Genomic DNA, 21,382 nt, shown 5'->3' on the forward strand with positions numbered 1-21,382 from the left:
CCTCTAAAGTTGTTGATTGACGCCCAACATGGGCTCCGCCCCTTCTTCAACTTTTTCCCCCCCTCCTTCATTTTTTCTCCACTAGTGAAGTGCGTGAATTTCATACCAAACCCATACTTTGCATTCCACCTTTACTGTCAAACCAGGAGAAATATTACTGAAAACAATAAGCGGCTCAGGCAAGAAATAGGTGTTGAATTAATGCTATTTCGTCCTTCTGCTGTCCATCTAGACGCGTTTTCCTCATTTAAAGGTGAGTATTTGTGGAGCAGCGCCTTGCCTTTGTCTCCCAGCGTTTTTGCTGGAGTTTTCATGCCGCTCTCGCGAAGTCTTCAGATCTTTGTCATATTTTGCATTTTTCCACGGAGCTCCCCGCATAGGGTGGGATGGCGAAGAGATTTGCGAATGGATATGCTATGTAGAGACAGTGTGTGTGTATGTGTGTGTGTGTGTGTACGACCAAAGCGTAGAGTTAGTGACAGCGGGAAACTTTTAACATGTCAACTTCTATAAAATTCATTGTTTGTAGCCTCTTTTTGTCAGCCTCAGACCGTCTCGCGGTGTCCCAACTGCTTTAGCATTAGCAGGCAAAATGGTATTCTTTTTTTTTTTTATCCTCATTCTTCAAACGTACTGCTTGTTTTCCTTCAAGCTTACTTCTGAGGATAAGGAAAGAAGTTTTTCTCTTGTTTAGGACTGCCGAGAAGAGGAGGAAGAAGAGGAGGAAGGACAGGGCGACCTGCTGGGAAGACAGTTCCCTCAGACAGATCCCACTACGGTTACGGGTAAGGGGCGTCTCTTGTCCAGTTTCTCTAACTTTTTTTTCGTTTTTAACAGATTCGTTCATTGGTTATTTATCAGGAAAGAGAGAGAGAGAGAGAGAGAGAGAGAGAGAGAAAATCTCAGTAACTGATTATCTCTCGGAAGACGCGGTATTACCCGAGGAAGAGGTTGATATTTTGTTGACTTGTCCATCCATGTAGGTTAATGTAAAAAGGGAAATGATGCTAATAATCTGCACCCAACAAACAGATACTGATACTGACTCAGCAACTGAAAGACTCATGTCTGAGTCATAATATCTGCTATGGATAATGATAATAATAATATCACCCTCATTTAGAAACTAGCAACACATTTCTGGTGAATATATATATATATATATATATATATATATATATATATATATATATATATATATGTATATACATACATATCACACTCATATCAACCAGATGACTGCTGATATTCTTAGCAGTATATTTTGTATTGGAAACTTTTCCAGACCTTCATTTTCATTAAGTCGCAAACTTAAAAAATTAAATATGTGTAAATCTGCATGCTTAATAAAATAAAATTTTTAAAAATCTAGTCATTTGATGTTGTTGTAATTACATTATTTATTTCGCTGTGAAGACGCTCTCAATACTTAGAAAAGTTTGTTGGAATATGATTTCTTTGTTGTTTTAATGAAGAACATACCATGCACTGATATCATTTTTTTATGACATTCCTATCATAATAAGCATTTTGGGAAATTGGTGTAATATCTGTCTAATTAGGGATGGGAGTGTTTCATGAATTCAGGTCATCTAGAAACATTTTTTGGTTCTGAAATCCCAAATTTTTGGTTCTGAATATGATTTGGAGAAAAACAGTTTTAAAAATGAAATATGTTTCTACTCTAGTTTTTAATGTTTATAAGGCTTATAAAGGAATTTAACATGTATATCTTAATGATCAAAACAAGCTTTATTTAATGGATATGTGACATGATTGTACTGAGTAGGCGGAGCTTAAAGCCTGCTTCAAACTTACAAAGTTTCAGATATTGCGCTGGTTACAAGTGGACAAAAACAGTGAGCTAAACATTTTTCTGTTGCGTTTTGATATTTTAATGCTACAGTTTAAGAGAAGATCTGTTATAGATCAAAAATCTGAAAAATGATTGATGTGACCAAAATTACCACACATATCTTGGGTCCTGGAAGCCCATACCTTAATAAGGATATTAATGTAGTCTTTATCTGTTCATTTCTTATTGATTTGGTTCCTATGGCGGTCTCCCACTAGAGTCCCCAAGGTGCTTGTCTCAGTTCGCTGGTGTTTCTCGCATGAACAGATGAAATGACAGCATGGTGCAGTCAGATCCATGCAGACAGACTGCTCAGGCTCAGACACTCTGGTACACTGTGGACAGTCTGGACATTCCCGACAACACAAAGCTGTTTTTTAGAGCCGTGGATCTCAGAGTGGATCCAAGGAGCCAGGAAGCATAGCCAAGGGTCAACAATTTTTACATTTTCTTACAGTGGTGGAAATCACAACCCACCATTATCAAAGTGATTAGATTTATTACTGAGTTCTTATAATTATTAGCTTGTTTGACTGATCATGTCAGTTGAATGGGTTTTATCCAAAGCTAAAAAAAAAAGGCCTATAAATAACGTCAACTTAAATCAAATGATAATTTTAATAAAATGTGTTCTGTGAGTAGGAAAATGAGAAAGTAAAAAGATCTATGCCTCCAGTAAATAGCCAAAATATTATTGTTATATTTTTATACACATTTAAATAATGTGCCTAATGTTTGTGTAGTTGGTTTACATTCATAAAATTAATTGATACTGAGGGGGAATATGTGTTAAAGTGTTGTCAGGTTTTAAGATGGTGTACCTAACAAGTGTCCCAAGTCTTGTATTCAAATATTTTTACAGATGAATTGCATTTTGGATAGCCTTAATTATTGTACATGTCAAGCTGAGTGTTTAATTTTTCTTTCTTCTCATATCTTTTCTTTCCTTGAACTTACATAAATCTATCTATTGAGGTTAACAGTATCATCCATTGGCAGATTTGTTGAAAGGAACAGAATGCTGTGATTCAGGTTCATTCCACATGGTTCAGCCCAGACTGCCTGTTCTGGTTAGGCCGCATACTTAGATGCGTCTTATAATTTACTGCCTTTTAGAAACGCTGTTTGTCTTTTCTAGAAAAGGTTTCTGCCTCTAAAAGAGGTCAAAGCCCAGGTTAACCTGTAGGCGCTGGAAACCTTGTAGTACAAGTACCAGTCAAAATGGTGTGTGATAGGAAAATATCTTCATGTAAAGACATGAGAAGAATCACTTAACAATTGATAGGTACAGTTGAGTGCAGAATTTACTCATAGAGCTAAATAACAAGGACATGACATTTTATTTATTTATTTTAAGCCTTTTAATGTGAGCTAGATCAGGGGTTTAACTGTAAAATAAACACCACAGACCCCCTCAGTACGCATTAAGTTCATGAATATTATTTACAACAATACTGTTTCTATTTATTAGCTCCATAGAGATTTTTAATTCCTAAACTTTCCACTAATGGAACATGTTACAAGTTGAAATTAATTATAGGCCTACTTGTTTTTGAGCTATTGATGTTTGGATTAAATCCATTCAATTAAAGTAACCAGTCAGTTAGGCTAATAACTATAAGAACTCAATAATAAATATAATAATTTGGTGGATTGTGATGTCCACCACTGTAACTAAATTAAATCACCTTCACCTTGGCTATGTTTCATGGATCCTACTATAGGAACCAGGTAGATTACATGGAAGTTCCAAAAATGATCAGTTGGTTTATGTTTAGTTACTAATAATGAAAAAAAAAAACAACTTAAAAACCGCTTCCTTTTTTTATTGCGACATTCTCTAACACCCACTTTTGCCTCTATAACTGCATCCAACTGCCCATATTTGCCCACCTTTTCTTCTTAACATAACTATTATAACTCAGCTGTCATCTACTGCCTTCAGTAAATCAGGATCATGACAAAACTAATAGTTTTTTTTTTTTTTTTCCTTTATGTTTTGGATTGTTTTCTTACAGGACACATACATTTCATTTTAAACCTTTTTATAGACAAACTGTTATGAACTACAGGTACGTTTTCCTTTTTTAGCGCCCAGAAATCATAGGGAATGCAAACTTTTGCACCCAACTGTAAGTCAGTTGTGTTTGCATAGTGATCTGGTCACATATGCACTGCCCCTCAAAATTTGATTGTAAAAATCATAGTTTTTCATTGTAACTTCACAGAAATCCATTTTGTTTTATATTCATTTATTTTCAAAAATGTGTAACCCTGTAATGCTCCTCCATGCCTCCCAGACCAGCTTATTTGAGTTGGGTGACTGGACAGGTCATTTCAGTATATACACACCACCTTCTCCTTTGCCCCTAAGTATGTATTGCACAAAAACCAATCATCAGAACATTTTCGAACAAAAGACAAGGAGTTTTGGTGGCCACTGTAGATCCAGACTACTTTATAGGATACTTTAGATGTGTGTGTATGTGTATTTATTTTTTTTTTTAATCACAGTTTGCAGTATAAAACGAGAGCACTAGAACATTCATCGGCAGAGTGTGTCCCTTTGAAAGAGCGAGAAAACTTTTTAAAAAGATGCACCAATTATTTAAATCATGAACAGAACAGGAGGGACTTTTGCTTAGGCCCCTCAACTCGAGTGAACTGAGGAACTAAAAGATGTAAGGCTTCTAATATTAGATTTTGAAGGCAAGCGTAAATCTGGGGTGGATTAACAGTAACGTTCTTCTGCACTGGCAGGTTCGCTTCAGTGTTTGTGCCACATTTTAAAATGCGTAAGTTGCTTTCTTTCTCTGCTCTGGCTACCAGGCATTTAGTTTGATGCATAGCATATTTGATTTCTATGATCTCCTTTATGTCTTTGGAGAAGGACTATTAGTGGAGTGATGTTTATGCCCAATTAAATTACATGGACAGTCCACTTTTAAAGTGACCCTCTCCCTGTTCCCTATCCAAATAGTGTTCACAGATCTTTTCTTTACAGAACAGTTACAGAATTAGAAAGACTGTAATGATTTTTTTCTTTTAATATTAATTATGATACGAGTGGCTAAATATTCAGCTTGTATAATAAGGTCCTTTTAGTTGTTAAATTAAGAATAAAATTTAGATACAGTCAGACTTTTTGAATTTGATACATGATTTTCAACAAACTGTATACAGTTTTGTTAATAGGTTTTTAATATATTTGTTTAGTTTCATTGTACTCGTTGTCTAGATTGCCATCTCAGCTTACTAAATGAGCCTTTGCTGTTTACGTTAGCAACAGAATTTAGTTGATTTGCTTGATGTGTTCATTATCTCTCACTTATGAGCACTGTTTACATTTTCATTACAGGTTTTGACATTATTAAATCTGAAAAAAAAAAAGTTTTAATATCGGGAATGTTTCCTTCTTTTAAGAGCAAATGGGGGCCAGTGGGAACAGACTGTTTGTGCTGTATGTGTGTGTGTTTATGTTGCTGGCCAGTTGACAGCTTCTTCACTGGCCTGTGCTAGAGGCCCAGGATGTAATGAGGCCTGTCCATTTGCACAGGCTGGAGCAGCCTTTTAGCACCCGCCTCAGAAGTAGCCCTCCAAATGGTGGCCACTTACCCAGCTGTCAACACAGGCCTGAACAAATATCTTTCTGTGTGTGTGTGTGTGTGTGTGTGTGTGTGTGTGTGTGTGTGAGTATGAAAAAATGAGACAAGACACACACTAATCAGTACTGCGTAATTGTGTTACCATTGTGTATATTTTACAGTGTATTACTGGCTCCCCTTTTCAAGCCACCCAAATATTTGAGAAGGAAGACATTTTATATAGTTTCCCAAATAAATTTTTCCCTCTTTCCTTTTCCACATGCACTTTTAATAGGCAGAATTAACACCTTCGGCCAAAACATACTATGTCGGAATGCTTTATTAATTGTGATGGAGTGGCTGTCTCTGGAAATGTGTTTACTTTGAAGATGAAAATTAATGCACGCTCTTCAGACACTTGTTTACATACGTTTCCTGTGCAAGGCATTGGCAGATAAGATTTTTTGGCTTCTCTCTGGCCTTTCAACTCCAGGGGAGGAGCAGTTCATTGGCTGGAACAGTGTAGCCTTTGTTTCTGTCAGTCTGAAGTTGCTGAACTTTCCAGTTGTTCTTGAAACCAACTGTTTTGCGGCAGTGTGTTGAAGTTTGCAAACCGGTAGGACTCCTCCACACACACACACGCACACGCACATGCACCTGAGCTGCTTATTTAACAGTGGCCGGTAGTGGGTTCATGTGATGGTTGTCCTTTTTTAACCTGTTATTATTACGATGGACATTAAGGTATATGGTGATTTTCACCAGAATGTAGGACATGAACAACCTTCAAATATTATAAATCAGCTCAAAATGACACGAGCATACCTCCATGTCTCACAATCAAGGAGTGTAGGTCAGACATAGAAAAGACCCTCCACCTCACCTCTTTTTTAATTTAATCTCTTTTTTTAATTGCTGTCAAGTGGTGCCAATTACATTTACATTCAGTCATTTAGCAGAAGCTGATATTTAGAGCAACTTAAATGTGTAAAATGTGCAAAAAAATTGAAGACAGTGGTAAAAGCATATAGCAAATGTGCAATGATTTGTAACTTGAAAGACAAGAGACAAATGCTAGTTTGACAAGTGACAAGTAGGAAGTGCTAGAGTAAACTAGGTGGTAAACAAAAGACAATTCCAAAATCTATACACAATACAAAAGGCAATCGGTATTGAAAGGACAATTTTTAAAAAAGACATAATACAATAATTTGAAAATCAAGAAGCAATACAAAAAAAAATTTTTGTGTGGAGGGAGTGAGGGTGGTTGCTGTTCCACCACTGAGAACCAGGACGCTCCCCTCTCTGTGCGTGTCTTTCAGGTTTCATGGGGTTTGGCAGCAGCCCCTGGCCTAGCCACTAAATGACCAAGTCAGGCAGTGAATGCTGCTCCGCAGATTTGCCCTGGAGACTTTCCGAAGAAAGTGCTGAATCAGGAGTTCGCGGAAGTCTTTTGGCCCACACGCCAGACCCTGTGTCAGTCTTTCCTCTGCTGGTTGGATTACAGCTGCCATGAATGAGAGAGTGTGCAAGCTGAATCCTCCATACGTGCAGATTCTTCCAAATGATGTGTAAATCTGGGATCCAGAGCTCTTAATTCCTCTGAGAGTCCCATCTGCATCTCCAGCTTTGAAGCAGAATGAAAGGAGAAAGCATTTTGTGTTGTGTAACTTGCATTGTTACAAGATGCGCAGTTGCGTAGCTCTTTCACTCCCTTTATTTTCTCTCCCCCCACTACTCACTCACTCTCTCTCTCACTGTCTCTCTCGGCTCTGATTGTTTCCTGAATGTCGAGCCAGAGCGGAAGTAGGAGGAAGCCATTGGAGAGGAGCTGGGGAGAATTTATTAGACTCAAACACAGACAGAATGAGAGTGAGAAAGACAAACTGAGTGGAAGTCAGTCACAATCCTAAATCTTTTCTGGAGGGGTGCTAAAAAGGTAGTTTTTAACACTTCTTCCGCTCTGGGTTAGTGGAGCACAGTCTTATGTGCGTAATCTTCTCAAAGCTAAGCAGTAGTGTCCAAATACAAAAAAGTTACAGTTCATTACAACAAATTAATTCTACATGTGCTTTATAAAGTTCTATTCTCTCAAAGATGAATCTTAAAGCATGTTTAGTAAAGCAGATATCATTCAACTGGAATATTGACTATACTAAATAATAACAATATTATTATTATTTATAACCACAATTTTGGTGAGTGATAAGCTGTGCGACTCAAACTAGAGGCTTTGCTGTTCCTCACTTCCCACTGAAACCCCCCAAACATTTTATGGTAGGAAGGATGTGGTGTGTGTGTGTGTGTGTGTGTGTGTGTGTGAGACCTCAGGTTCTGTCACCAAAAATACAGCTCTTCAGTGACAGCCATCCAAAAGCACATACTGATATCCCGATCTAGCCCTGTTTGTTTATTTTGTGCACTTGAATGGCTTCTTTGTGTGTGATTAAGTGTGTGCTTAATGTATGATATTCAACTCACATTGCCCTTAACACCACACCACATCAAGTATTTATTAGTCTTCCACCTCTCGAGTATGGGTAAAATAGTTTTAAGGAGTCATTTATGCATAACAGTAGAATTGCCTGACTGCTGTGTATTGTTTTTTTTTTTCCCTGATTAAAACCAGTGAGTGAAGTCAGTGTAGAATTTTAAATCTTGAGAACTTGGTGTATGTTTGGTGGTGTGTGGAGCTTTGTGTTGGTTTGTGGAGAGGAGGGCAACTCTGCCCTCAACCCAGAGAGTCTTTATCTGTAATCCGACCTGAAAAGGCAGCTGCTGCTACACTTGTCCAGCCCTGTTGTTCTCTCAAGAGGGAGAGAGAGAGAGAGTGTGTGTGTGTGTGTGTGTGTGTGTGTGTGTGTGTGTGTGTGTGTGTGTGTGCACGCTTGTGCTTGCACTCTTGATTGAATGAATTGAAGAATGACGATTGAAACAAGGGTGTGTTATAGGGGCTACCCTGGAGCTAAACTCCCTAGGGTGTGTGGTCTATCTGTAACAGTTCCTAAGAAGATTCCTGTTCTTACTAATGCTGAACAGGAAAAGCAGGGTATGCTCTGAGACTGCTCTTTTGAAAACCTAAAATCTTAGCATCCTAGTATGTTACATATTTTTCCCCCAGACAGACTGTGACTTGAATGAGCATTCACCTCAGCCCCAGATTTTTATAAATGACTCCCACTCTCCCATAACTGCTGTCCTCTCTCTGAGGTTTGGATTCCACATATTAAGTTAAAGAGGAGAGTAGATAAAAAAAAAAAAAAACCCAAAGGGCTATAAGCCGCACGGCTCATCTTTTAACGACAGAAGTATATAACAATCTCCATTCTGCATATGATCCTTTTCTCAAGTGTTTTCCCGCCAAAAAAGTGGCCCATTAGGGAAAACTAGCTCGCAGATGGGCCATGAGCTCACTCGATGAGTGGAATCATCTGTTTGCACTGGAAAGTCCCCTCACTCTGTCAACAGTTCGAGGACTCCCTGAAATTCATAAAATGACTCACTGAAAGATACCAAAAATAAAACTTGACCCTTAAGTTAGTTGTAAAGCTAGATCTTAGTCATATTTCTTGATAAATGTGAAATGGTTTAATTGTACATTTCCAAAGATCGCTCTTTTTATTTGTGCAATTTGGATAGCATAGATATAACTACCTTTTTTATTTTTCTGCTTTGTCTGTATTGAGTGAAACGCAAAAGCATTACTGACTCATGTCACAATTTCCTGCAAACCCAGATGAAATCCATGTGAATCTTTATCAGTGTGTCTAGCTGTGCGAGTCATTCACACTCCATCTCCTGTTTGTGGGTCAAACATTAAACGCCCAGATGAGCCTCCTTTGGCCGTCATTCCCCCCCATTCCCAGAAAGGACCTGTGACTAAGGTTTTCCCACTCTGGACTTTCGCTAAAGACACCCAAATTTCACATCACAGCATCCCAAACCAAAGGAAGAGGACACTGATGAATATCAGTTTAGCTCAGCGTTCATCATACGACATGGCCACATATGTCAATTTAAGTTGAAGTCAAACTTCAAGATGGAGAGGGACAGAACTCAGACTGTGTTATATGTACACTAGATCAGAGCAGAGCATTCAGTGTTATTTATGTTCCTGTTACACATGGGGATTCTTCAGCATTATATACTAAGGGCTCTGTAACACCACAACTCATCCTGTGTGATACCAGAGGCCCTTCAGGCTTGGTATTAACATTCGTCTCTGGGGATCCAATCAAGTGGGTATCCGACATTGATAGCTGTTCACACCTGGTATTTTCACGTGTCTTGAATGAGTCTCCAATTCTGCCAAAAGCAACCTGATGTCACTTCAAAACCAGAACTAATACCAAATAAAAACTCAAACAAAGTGTTTATATTTAGCTTTCAGCTGACAATTCCTAATTAAATTGTTGGGTGCTCAGAGTGGTTGATTAAAATATTCAAGTATAAGGATTCAAAAAATCAGTCCCTTACAAACACAACTCTGATGAACCTGACCACAGTGTGCAAGGCTCTAAACTCAAATTTATTATTATCAAATATCAGATATAAATTAATAATGTTCCTGTGTTGAAGCTATACATTTTGTGTTTGTAGTACATGTCCAACTGACAACAGCTTCAAGCTCATGTCTGGAAATTTATCTGCATGCTTTCTGGCCATTTTTGTGGCCAGCAGCTTTTATGTAGCGAATACAGTTCAGTCATATAATAACGTTTCCTTTAACAGTGCCGTCTGATGGGTAAATATACTGTATACTGCCAATCTCAAAATCTTCCTCTTCCATTTTCCCTTCATTTTTAAAGCTCATCTAGACCATCATTGCAAAATGAGTCATCCTGTTAAAACGTAACATTATACTGACCGTTTTTCCTTAATAAAGTAGTATTAAAACATATCATTTTCTTAACAGGCTAGGTTTTCACCAAAGTGCTAAATCATCTTGTATTATTACATACACTCACCAGCCACTTTAATGGGAACAGTTTTGTGGGTGGAAATGGCCTTGTTGTTGAGAGAGGTCAGAGCAAAATGGCCAGACTGGTTCGAGCTAACAGGAAGGCTACGGTAACTCAAATAACTACTCTTTATAACCGTGGTAAGCAGAAAAGCAAGTCAGAATGCACACCGCATTGAACCTTGAGGTTAATCAGCTACAACAGCAGAAGACTACATTGGGTCCCACTCCTTTCAGCCAAGAACAGAAATCTGAGGCTACAGTGCACACAGGTTCATTGAAACTAGATAGTTAAAGATTGGAAAAAGACCAAGTGTTGCTTTTCCAAATATTCATATTTAAACCATAGATTTAATAAACGTGTTGTTTTTCTTCTTTCGGCTGCTCCCATTATGGGTCGCCACAGCAGACCATTGGTCCGCATATTTGATTTGGCAGAGTTTTTACTCCGGATGCCCTTCCTGACGCAACCCTCCTCAATTTTATCCGGGTTGGGACTCGCACTGGGACTGCACTGTCTTGTGCAAGCTCAGTGGCTGGGGTCGGTTCCCTGGCTGGGGTCGGTTCCCTGGCTGGGAATCGAACCCGGGCTGTGGCGGTGAGAGCGCCGAGGCCTAACCACTAGTCCTCCAGGGATCCCTATAGATTTAATAAACATAATATATGCAAAATGCCCAAGCTGGAGAAAAAAGAAATTTAACCCTTACACATCTGAACAGTTCAGTGTATCAGCAGAGTGACTGAAAAGTTCTGCTGTGAATGCAAACCTGCAAATGTGAACCTCTGTGAGTTTTCTGAGGGATTGAATCACAAGGCACATTTGATTCCATTCACACCTGTACTTTGCGCCGTCAACCGTTGGTCCAATCACATGAGTCGGCTGTTAATACTAAGTGTGAATGGTGTGCTATTTCATTCAGTCAAGAGCTGTAATATCACAGCTGTCTGCCTGGAAAATGAAATTTGTGTGTGTGTGTGTGTGTGTGTGTGTGTGTGTGTGTGTGCGCGTGTGTGTTGAAGATGTGCACTTTGGAATAGTGCTTCACTCACAATAGCCGTGCTGTGCCATGTAATGCCAAAGGCCTTGAGCCTTGAGGGGAAGATAATTTGATGAAAGAAGCAGTGTTTCTGATTTCTCCAGATGTTAAGGAGGACTGAGGTTTACCTCCATCTGTGTTTGTCAGCCTTCAATTCTCAGTTTATAGATTTAGTAACAACATTCCACGTCATATAGGCTAATGTTTCGAAATGCTACTTTAAGTTGAGTAAACTGTGTCAGCCACATGCTACTAAAAGCCATTAAACTAATTCACTTTTTAAGCTGTTTCATCAATATTGTTTTGCAACAATATTTTTCAGTGTTCTTTAATGCAGTAGTAGCTGTTCTACTGCCTGTAAGCCAGACACTAGCTTTAGCTTCAGTGCGATTCTTTAGCGTATGAGTGTTGGGCGCTGCTGTCGTTCCCACTGTTTTCCAGACCCCCGAAGCGGACGCCTAAATTGGTCACTCCACCGTTTGCCTCCCCTCCTTCTACACCAACCCCCAGCCCACACAACACACACACACACACACACACACACACTCTCCTTCCCTCTGTGTGCTCCCCTCCCCTCATCCCATGCTCTCCTCTCCTTATTTGGGCAGAGTGCTTGAGAGCGTGGGGCGGCTGGGCTGGGGTGGGGAAGAGGGCAGAGAGGGAGCTCAGTTGACACATGAGAGAGAGAGAGAGAGAGAGAGAGAGAGAGAGAGCGCTCTTGCTGTGATTCCTTAATAAGGAGATGTCTGGAATTTAAGCCCAACTCTCCAATAGAGCAGCCTCTCTTTCTACATGCACGCTTATCATCTTCCACACACACACACACACACACACACACACAGAGTGACTGAGGTTATTTAGAAGAATATCTTGTAATATCTGAGCCTAAGGTGACACAATTTGTTAGCTTTGTGTATCAATCACTATGACCTCCAGTGAGTGCACTGCACACAGCACTAATGTGAAATGTTTGTCTGTGCTTAACGGTGTGTACCAGCTTAGCATAATAATGGTACACCATGTAACTTTAACTGAAGCAGGGTTCTTTACACCTCAGTGTACACTTGTCTTTTTAGGACTTTCCAGGTTCCTTAGGAGTTAAGTGCTCCAGTATCACCACTGATCTGTTTATGGCTGTGTACATATGCATTCAGTAAGCCGCTGAAAGGCAGCGCTTCAATTCTGACAGAAATCAGTCTGGATGTGTAGCACTATCGCTCTGGAAGCACAGGCCCAAAGGGTTCAGGTTTAACTCGGTTTTTTCAGCAGGCCAAATTTTGGCCTTCAAAGGAAAACAAGTAACCCTTTTTACCCCCTCGCAAGTCTCCTTAGCCCTCACACATCTGCACTGCTTAATCGTCCCCATTAGGCACAGCTCATTTTCGCGTTGCTTTGATCACCAAATATTAGGCTCACAACCTATAACAATGATGATAAGATCCAACTTGTGTTTAATCCTTCACCTTTGCTTGACCTTTTTCCCTTTAAGGTAGCCAGTCTTGCATATGTATCTGGAACATACAGCGACTTCTGTTATACATCACATTGGACATCTAGTTAACGATCAGACTCCTTTCCCATAGACCTTATTATACCTTGGAAGCCGCTTGCAGTATCACTAATTAATCTGCCCAACATTTTAGACCACATCATAGCCTGCATTTGCAGTTAGACTGCTCCCATTCCAGACGGGCTCTCAGTTTTTTGGTTGTTTTGCTCATTCACTCTCTCAGCCTGCCAAGCAAAGCTTATTCTTTCAGCGTGGCCGTAACCAGAGCGCTTCAAGTATCCCCCCAGGAAGGTCACGTGCCGAGTCAGCCGTATTTACCCAAGCTGTGTATTTTAGTCAACATCAGCAGAAAGTGAAATAAAAGAATGAATTATGTGGGTATAATAGTCACTCCTGGGACCTGAGTCTTCGGGAACAATACCACGCAAAGAGAAGCAGCCTGAAAAACACTTAAGATCTCTTAACCAGTTTCAGACGTTCCGACAGCCACATTGGACCACTCTCTCCCAACCGCAAGAATTCTTTCGGGCCTGGCCTGATTATTGAGACCTTTTTAAATGGGGTTTTATATAATGTCAGAAATTCGTTTGTCATTTAGAGGGGCGTTAGCATTGAGGAAGTCACAGTCAGGATATGGTTCTTTATACACGCCATTTTATGAGCAAATTAGAAATAAAATGTAATGCCTGCTAATTTGATGACTTTTGCAGTGCTTTAAATTTGACTTATGAGACGTCTTCGGACTGGGTAAATGCAGCTGTGTTTGCAACCTAACATTATTTGTCTGTTAGTTTACTGCTGCATTTTATGAGCATTTTCTAAGTTATTGATTAGGGTATATGTATTTTTTTATAGCAACAGTAATTTATGATCTCTCCCTCTCCATCTTTTGCAGTCCCAGAATAGTGTGTGGGCTCGTGGCAGGGCCCGATCAGAGCCGGCACCATTGCGTCAAACGAGTGGAGTGCGAACGGGAGCCCTCAGCAGGGGCTGGAAGATGGCGGCGATGAGCTCGATAAGACAATGGACAGTGATGCGGAGGGTGTATGGAGCCCCGATATTGAGCAGAGTTTCCAGGAGGCACTCGCCATCTACCCACCCTGTGGCCGCCGCAAGATCATCCTCTCAGATGAGGGAAAGATGTATGGTATGTAAGCTTCAAGTGCCACTCTTTAATTTTTTGTTTATTATTCACAAATAGATTACATGACAGTTGCGTATTCCTCATTTTAGTCAGGTTAATTTTTTTTCAAATATAAAGAAAGGTAGAAACTGATAATAAGGTCAGATCCCAAAGTACTGTTTCTATTTGTCCACTTTTTTTTTTGTATGTTATTTTTTTCCTCCTAACTTATCTGGCATCCTCGTGCCTAAAATGAAGCCAAAATCAAATTGGTGTGTTTCGTCACTAATGTGTCCTACAATGGCAAGAGCCAGGGGACTGTAAGAGCTGTAGTAGGTTAGGTTAGTGTTATCATTGTGGTTCACTGTTACCATATTTGGTTATTTATAAATTCTAACTACAGCACCTCTAAAGAAACAAGAAATTGCTTTTTGAAATTGCACACTGGCTGATTGCTGATTGTGTGGTTAGATGTGGAATTGGTTGAGATATTATAAGATATTATAGGTTCAAATACAGTGATTACACTGGAGGAAAAAAGTCTCCTATTTTTTTTTTTTTTTTTTAAAATCCATACACACAACTTTCACTGTGTGTAAAATTCTGTACTCAGCATAGTGAAATGCATTTTAACTGATTCAAGCACGTTTGAAATCTAATTAGCTAAAGCTCTTATTATTCTTATTGTTGATGTGTGTGTAAAACAAGCTTTACTCATTTTACAAACACTCTGCTGCAGATATAAACCAAATAAATTAGTGAGTGCTTACATTCGAGGATATATTCAGTACTGTGCAAAAGTCTTAGGCACCCAAATATTTTTTAAATACAAATTTTGTTATAGATCTTTATTTTATGACTTCTGCATTGAGTCAATACGAAAACATTTTAGATTTCCAAACGTTACAGATGCTCAGTAAAACTTACTGGCCAATTTTCTTATAAAACTGCACAAATTGTACCTGAGACTACTAATTTTATTTTATAGCAAAGGGTTGTCACATCTAATATTGACTTTGTTTAGTTAGATTACTGTTTACTCCTCTTTATAGTATTTTTTTATGTAGAAACATTTCATTTCATTATTTTTGAAGGCATCTTTGCATTTCTTTGCATGTGCTTAAGACTTTTGCACAGTAATGTGTGTACTTCAAATTTATGGAGATGTTTTTGTCCTCATTTTCCCCTCTAACAGAAACTCCATTACTCCACCAGAGCAATGCGTTACATGCAACATTTTTGAGGGGTCTTTTTCTTTTTTTTTTCTAACCTGTAATCGTAAGTAATAATACCTCATCAACACTCAATTGGTGAGCCTGGTTGAGTTTGTGCATTATAGATAAAAAATTGTTATAATTATAGAAACAAATTGCTGGTCACAAGTATGCATATGACCGTGTTTACAGTTGATTTTTGAGCATTACAGGGATTTGTATGGTTCAGATTGTGTGCAAGTGAGTGATCGCTGGAGGGAAAACATTTGACTGGTGGTTGGTGGGTGTTTCCAAATAGAGAGAGAGAGAGAGAGAGAGAGAGTTGGATTGGACCTGAAGGTTATAATATTATTTTGCACACTTGTATAACTGAGGTGATGAAACAGAGACTGCAGACCACCATTAGTTATTACACTCTGTTCCTCTAAACACACACACACACACACACACACACAGAGAGAGAGAGAGAGACAGAGAGGGTGTACTTTTCGTGCCATGTCAGTCACACCTGTTCTTTCAGAAGATCTTATCAATCATGCTTAAAACAACACTGTTTCCAAAGTTAATAATAATTTTAACTTACTTAATTAAAAATTATTTTAAATTAAAAACTTATTTTAATTGTATTGAAATAATTAAAAGTTTATCTTCAAAAGAAGATAATATGTGTAATAAGATGTATATATGAAATATTGTGGCTCTTTGAACATATTTTCAATGTATCATATTAGACATATCTAATGTGTTTAAAATATTTATTTCTGATTTGGGTCAAGAAAAGGAAATAGGCCACATACACATACAGATCATAGCCAGCAGTTGTGTTTTTCATAGCGCAGTACTGAACAGGCCTCCACTTGCCCTGAGTTGGGGATGAGAAGGCCAGGCTACAGACAGGTTTCTCCTGTAGAGCACAAACACCGTGATCACTTTTTTCCTGCTTGTCTTTTTTTTTTTTTTCTTCCACCTAAACTGGTTTGTTTTATTATCTAAGATCATTAGCAACTTCATTTCCTAGTTTGTTGTAGGTTTTCTCTTTCTTTTATACTGTCTTTGTTTCTCTCTCTCTTCATTCCCAAGAGTTTGAAAAGTGGCAAAACCAGCTCTGTTTGTCTTGCTCAATCACAGCTTTTTTTTTTTTCTTTTTTTTTTTTTAAAACAGATTCTCTTTCTGTTTCTGTCTCTGTCACCATCTTCCTTAATCTCTCTCTCTCTATCTCTCTCTGTCTCTCTCTCTCACACGCATGCACGCCTCACGCACACGCACACACACACACACACACACACACACACACACACCTACTATTCAAAAATAGACAGATTATTAGTCAGAGCTTTACTTATGTACATAGACATTTGCTAATGAGTTTCTTCTTGGTAACACTTATTCACTTGAATATTAGAATATTATTAACTGCATATTTGTCTGTTTTTCCTAATCTTTTTCTTTAAGAAATAAACTTCACATTTTCCTCAATTGTCAAATTGAAAGCAAGTGAATTAATTGAAGGCAGCGTGTTAGTTTGGCCAGTCCTGTGCACATACATTACATTACATACAGCATACCTTTTCTTATTTTTATTTGTACATGCTTTGATCTTTACTGTTAAGGACACACGGTACATAAAGCTAGTGCCAGAAGAAATGCCATTGTGACTATTGCATTGTTAGCATTTTTCCAGCACTACTTCTGCTTCATTTACATGGAGAGTTTCCCTTATGTGCTGTGTGATCCAAGCTCAGTTTCCCAAAGCCATTTTTCAGGTTCTCATGGATCTGGCTAAATTGGAAAACCTGTAGTAATAGGGGAAATCTTAGTGAGTCACTTTCATGTCCTACACATTTTAGATGGCTATGGAAACTCATCATCATAAGATAAAACTACTGAAGTAGTTAAACTGGATGAAGACATTTCGGTACTCAGGACTGAAAATCACTTTAGCCAAATCTCTAAGTGAAGCGTGAGTATGCTGTAATTCAATTAAAATATTATCAAAAAATAAATTGAATTGATATAATAATAGTTAGATATGGTTTTATTAATACAGTTGATAATTAAGCAGCCAACCAGCAGCTGTTGCATGCAAACCTGACATTTATACACATTTCCAACTTCCATTTCCAATTTTCTCATTTAATTAGTGGTTTTAAACAGTCACCAGCATACACTGTGTTTCAGAGCAAGATACAGTGGGGTCCAAAAGTCTGAGACCATGTTGAAAATCTGGGATATTTTTTTTATTTAAAATTGGAAATAAACAGAATGTTTTAGAATTTTGAAATTTAAAACAAAGAAAGTAAATGTTCAATAACTTGAATATTTAACATTTAAGATCCTGCACTATTTCTAGGTCCCGATTTTAAATGTAAGCAAATTTGTGATACTGCCCATGTTAACTTCTTTGTACAAAAGGTCATATTTTCCTCATGTGTAATCTCTTCTGTTGAAGCATGTGTTCAGATGACAATCTGATAGATTTGATCTAAAATGGATCATAAGGTTTTACACAAACTTGTGGAGTCCATGGCGGCTTGAGCGCACACTGTCATTAAAGCAAAAAGACGATGTAGCAAATACTAAAAAACTCTGAAATTCATGTAAATATTTCAAAGATGCTACTTTTCACTCAAGTTGTTGTCAATAATACAAATTTTGAATTTAATAATTAAATTAAGGTTTTTGTATTAAATTAGAAAAGAATGTAAAATACGAGCATTTTCACTCGTGGTCTCAGACTTTTGGACCCTACTTTGTATTAAAAAAAAAAAATCACATAATCTTATTTAAAAAAAAAAAAATGACTTGATTATTTTGAATAATTATCCCTGTGTATGGGTCTGGGTTTGAATCTAGTCTGTGTAAGCAGGCCTAGCCATCTGTTCATCTGGTTCAATGAATCTACAATGTTTAACTTTACCATTTGATTTATGACTCTACAGTGTTTCCATTTGTGGGGTCATACTGTTTTCCTGGGAACTTTTGTTCCGACCACAGGCCTGTAGTGCAAAGCACTTGGTCAGTAAATCTCAAGACCTTGATCTTTTATGTGCTACTGCTTATTCGATAAAGCTTGTCATATCTCAATAGGAGCTTTTCTTGATTTAAAAGATTTCCTAATTCGTTTGTGAAGTGAGGATTTGAGTATGGCAAATATCACATCTACCCTCACTTAAAATCTGCTGCCTTTTTAATATTTGATCTCGTGTCAATAACATGTGTAAATGTTCCTGCATCAATGGAAACAATAAACTGTGGCACTAAAGAATGTTCACTTTCTTTGGTACTGCTACAAAAGTTGATTCCCACGCAACCAGCGTTTGTTCTTTATTAAAGAAATTTCTTGCACTTTTGCACTTAAATATACTTTGAAAACAAACATTCACCACAACTTCTGACCTTTGCACTTGCTCTCACCATTTTCTTGGCTAGCGAGCAGTCAGGACCCCCTGCGGCTGTCTCGAGTGCTTGCTCTTTTCCATAGCTGTAAATGCCTTCTCTGCTTACACTCAGTCATGTGAGGCCAAAGGCCCTGCCACTGAAGAAGTCCTCTCACGAGTGGGATGAGCTCAGCATTCCTAATTCCACCACTGACGTGAGGCCAAAGGCATGCCGACTGCTTCTGCCCTGGTATTTCTGCCTTGGTCAGTCATTTGGAGGGGTGGGGGGGTAGTTTTTTTTTAATGTTTTGTTGGTCAGTCTATTTTTTTCACAGATGTAGTCCTTATTGACTTTCAGGGCTGCATAATGGGTGAGAACTTGTTTGCTTGAATCCATCCGGTGGGTTTTCAGTTTATGTCTGAAACTGTGCTTAACTCTGTTATTTGCACAGGAAACTGTGTCCTAGGTTGGCCTGACTTGCTTTTTTTTTGTCTCCTCTCTCTTATGGAGTGTTACTGTTGTACTTCAGAGACTGGCTCAGGGCGCAGTTAACTGGCAGAAATGCAGCCAGTCTGGTTCTGCTGTTAAGATACTTGCTCCTTACCTGGGTTTAGTCAAACCATGTATATTTTGGTCCAGCACTCTTGGGAGGAAAGAGATGGGACCCTCCCTTCAAGGAAACAGGTTGAGCAGGGCCTAAACGTTGCGTGAAGGGAGGTAGCATTTCGTCATCTAGGATGAATTAGAACTAGAGATACAGTCATGTCCATAAGTATTTGGACAGTGACACAATTTTGGTAATTTTGCCTCTGTACACAATCACAGTTGATTTGAAATGAAGCAATCAAGATGTGATTGAAGTGTAGACTTTCAGCTTTAATTCAAAGGGTTTAACAAAATTATTGCATTAACCATTAAGGAATTACAGCCATTTTTTACAGAGTCCCTCCATCTTCTCAGGCTCAAAAGTAATTGGACAGTTAACTGATAAGCAGAATCATGGCCAGGTGTGGCCAGTTTTCTCATTATTCCATAACAGATTAAGGAGATAAAAGGTCTGGATTTGATTCCAAGTGTTGAATTTGCATTTGGTAGCTGTTCATGAGAACTCTCAATATGTAGTCCAAAGTAGTAGTCGATGCAAGTGAAGGAGGCCATCATTAGGCTGAAAAAACAAAACAGATCTATCAGAGAGAGAGCAGAAACTGTAGGAGTGGACAAACTTTAGGAGTGGATCATTGTCAAAGTCTACAATCAAGAGATGCCTTCTTGAATGTAAATACGGAGGGATTACTTCAAGATGCAAACCCACTGGTAACACTCAAGAACAGAAAGGCCAGATTAGACTCGCTAAAAAAAAAGAAAGCCTGACCAGTTCTGGAACAAGATTCTTTGGACTGATGAACCCAAGATTACCTTGTACCAGAATGATGAGAAGAGAAGAGTATGGGGAAGGAAAGGAAGGGCTCATGATCCAAAGCATACCACACATCTGTCAAACATGGTGGAGGAAGTGTTAAGGCATGGGCATGTATGGCTGCCAATGGAACTGGGTCACTGGTGTTTATTCATGATGTGACTGCTGATGGAAGTAGCATGATGAATTCTGAAGCACATGGAGCTATACCTTCTGCTCACATTCATTCAAATGCTGCAAAACTGATGGGACAGTGCTTCACACAACAGATGGATAATGACCCAAAGCGTACCGCGAAAGCAACCAAGAGCTTCTTAAGGCAAAGACATTAAATGTTCTTAAATGTCCATGACCTCGACCCAGTTGAGCATGCTTTTCACTTACTAAAGACAAAACTGAAGGCAGAAAGACCCACAAACAAGCAGCAACTGAAGGCGGCTGCAGTAAAGGCTTGGCAAAGCATCTCAAGGGAGGAAACTCCCTTGAGGTAAAGGATTTGCATCCAATTATTAAAAATAAAACTAATATTTATAATTGTTAGTTTGTCCAATTACTTTTGAGCCTGTGAAAATGGAGGGACTCCGTAAACAATTCCTAAATGGTTAATGCAATATTTATGTTGAACCCCTTGAATTAAAGCTGAAAGTCTACATTTCAATCACATCTTGATTGCTTCTTTTCAAATCTATATTGGTGGTGTACAGAGGCAAAATTACAAAAATTGTGTCACTGTCCAAATACTTATGGACCTGACTGTATGTTTGATGGGCAACATGGGGTAAAAGAGTTCGGCAAGGTTAAAGAGGGGGAGAAAGGTGAGGGAGGGAAAGAAGAGGAGTTCCATTTCTCAGCAAAGGTGGAAATTTCCATGGGGCATGCCGTTAAAAAGCTGGCTGGACGTGTTCTGGCACAGGAAAGGTTAAAGCGTCCGCCCCCGGCCTTGTCCCAAACAAGGCAAAAGAACATTAATCTGTGAGAGACTATGACAACTTAAAAGAGCTGGAGCAACTCTGTGCGCGCGCGTGTGTGTGTGTGTGTGTGTGCGTGTGCGCGTGCGCGTGTGTGCGCGCCTACACATTGACGTACATATTGTATGGGCTTGCTTGTCTGCCACCTGAGTAGAGTGTTGCTGTTCATTTGCCCCTCTTTCATAGTGAAGTTAATAGAAAAATTAGTCTAATTCTTTTACTTATTTTTTCACTTTCACCAGTTTTCACTTTCCTGGTTATATTTGACATGGACCAAGGCTAAGGATGCACAGTTGTTCTTATTATTTTATATTATTATTATTTATTTGCATAAA

The 21,382-nt window shown here is 38.7% G+C and overlaps 1 protein-coding gene across 9 annotated transcripts in view; it reads left to right on the top strand.

Annotated features, from left to right (window-relative positions):
* Window positions 1-63: 63 nt before the first annotated feature.
* The window catches only part of tead3b (TEA domain family member 3 b), a 33,626-nt gene continuing 12,307 nt past the window's right edge, over window positions 64-21,382 (top strand). For 7 of the 9 annotated variants that reach the window (XM_026916986.3, XM_026917003.3, XM_026916995.3 and 4 more), the window contains exons 1-3: window positions 64-253; window positions 695-785; window positions 13,842-14,093. In XM_026916986.3, coding sequence (XP_026772787.1) covers window positions 13,970-14,093 — 124 coding nt within the window. In that variant the 5' untranslated portion in view covers window positions 64-253; window positions 695-785; window positions 13,842-13,969. Of the gene's footprint in view, window positions 254-284; window positions 596-678; window positions 786-13,841; window positions 14,094-21,382 lie in introns of those variants that run through there. The other 2 variants (XM_034312998.2, XM_026916979.3) reach the window with 2 other exon arrangements.

Source organism: Pangasianodon hypophthalmus, chromosome 2, assembly GCF_027358585.1.
Source record: "Pangasianodon hypophthalmus isolate fPanHyp1 chromosome 2, fPanHyp1.pri, whole genome shotgun sequence".
NCBI classification, from domain to species: domain Eukaryota; kingdom Metazoa; phylum Chordata; class Actinopteri; order Siluriformes; family Pangasiidae; genus Pangasianodon; species Pangasianodon hypophthalmus.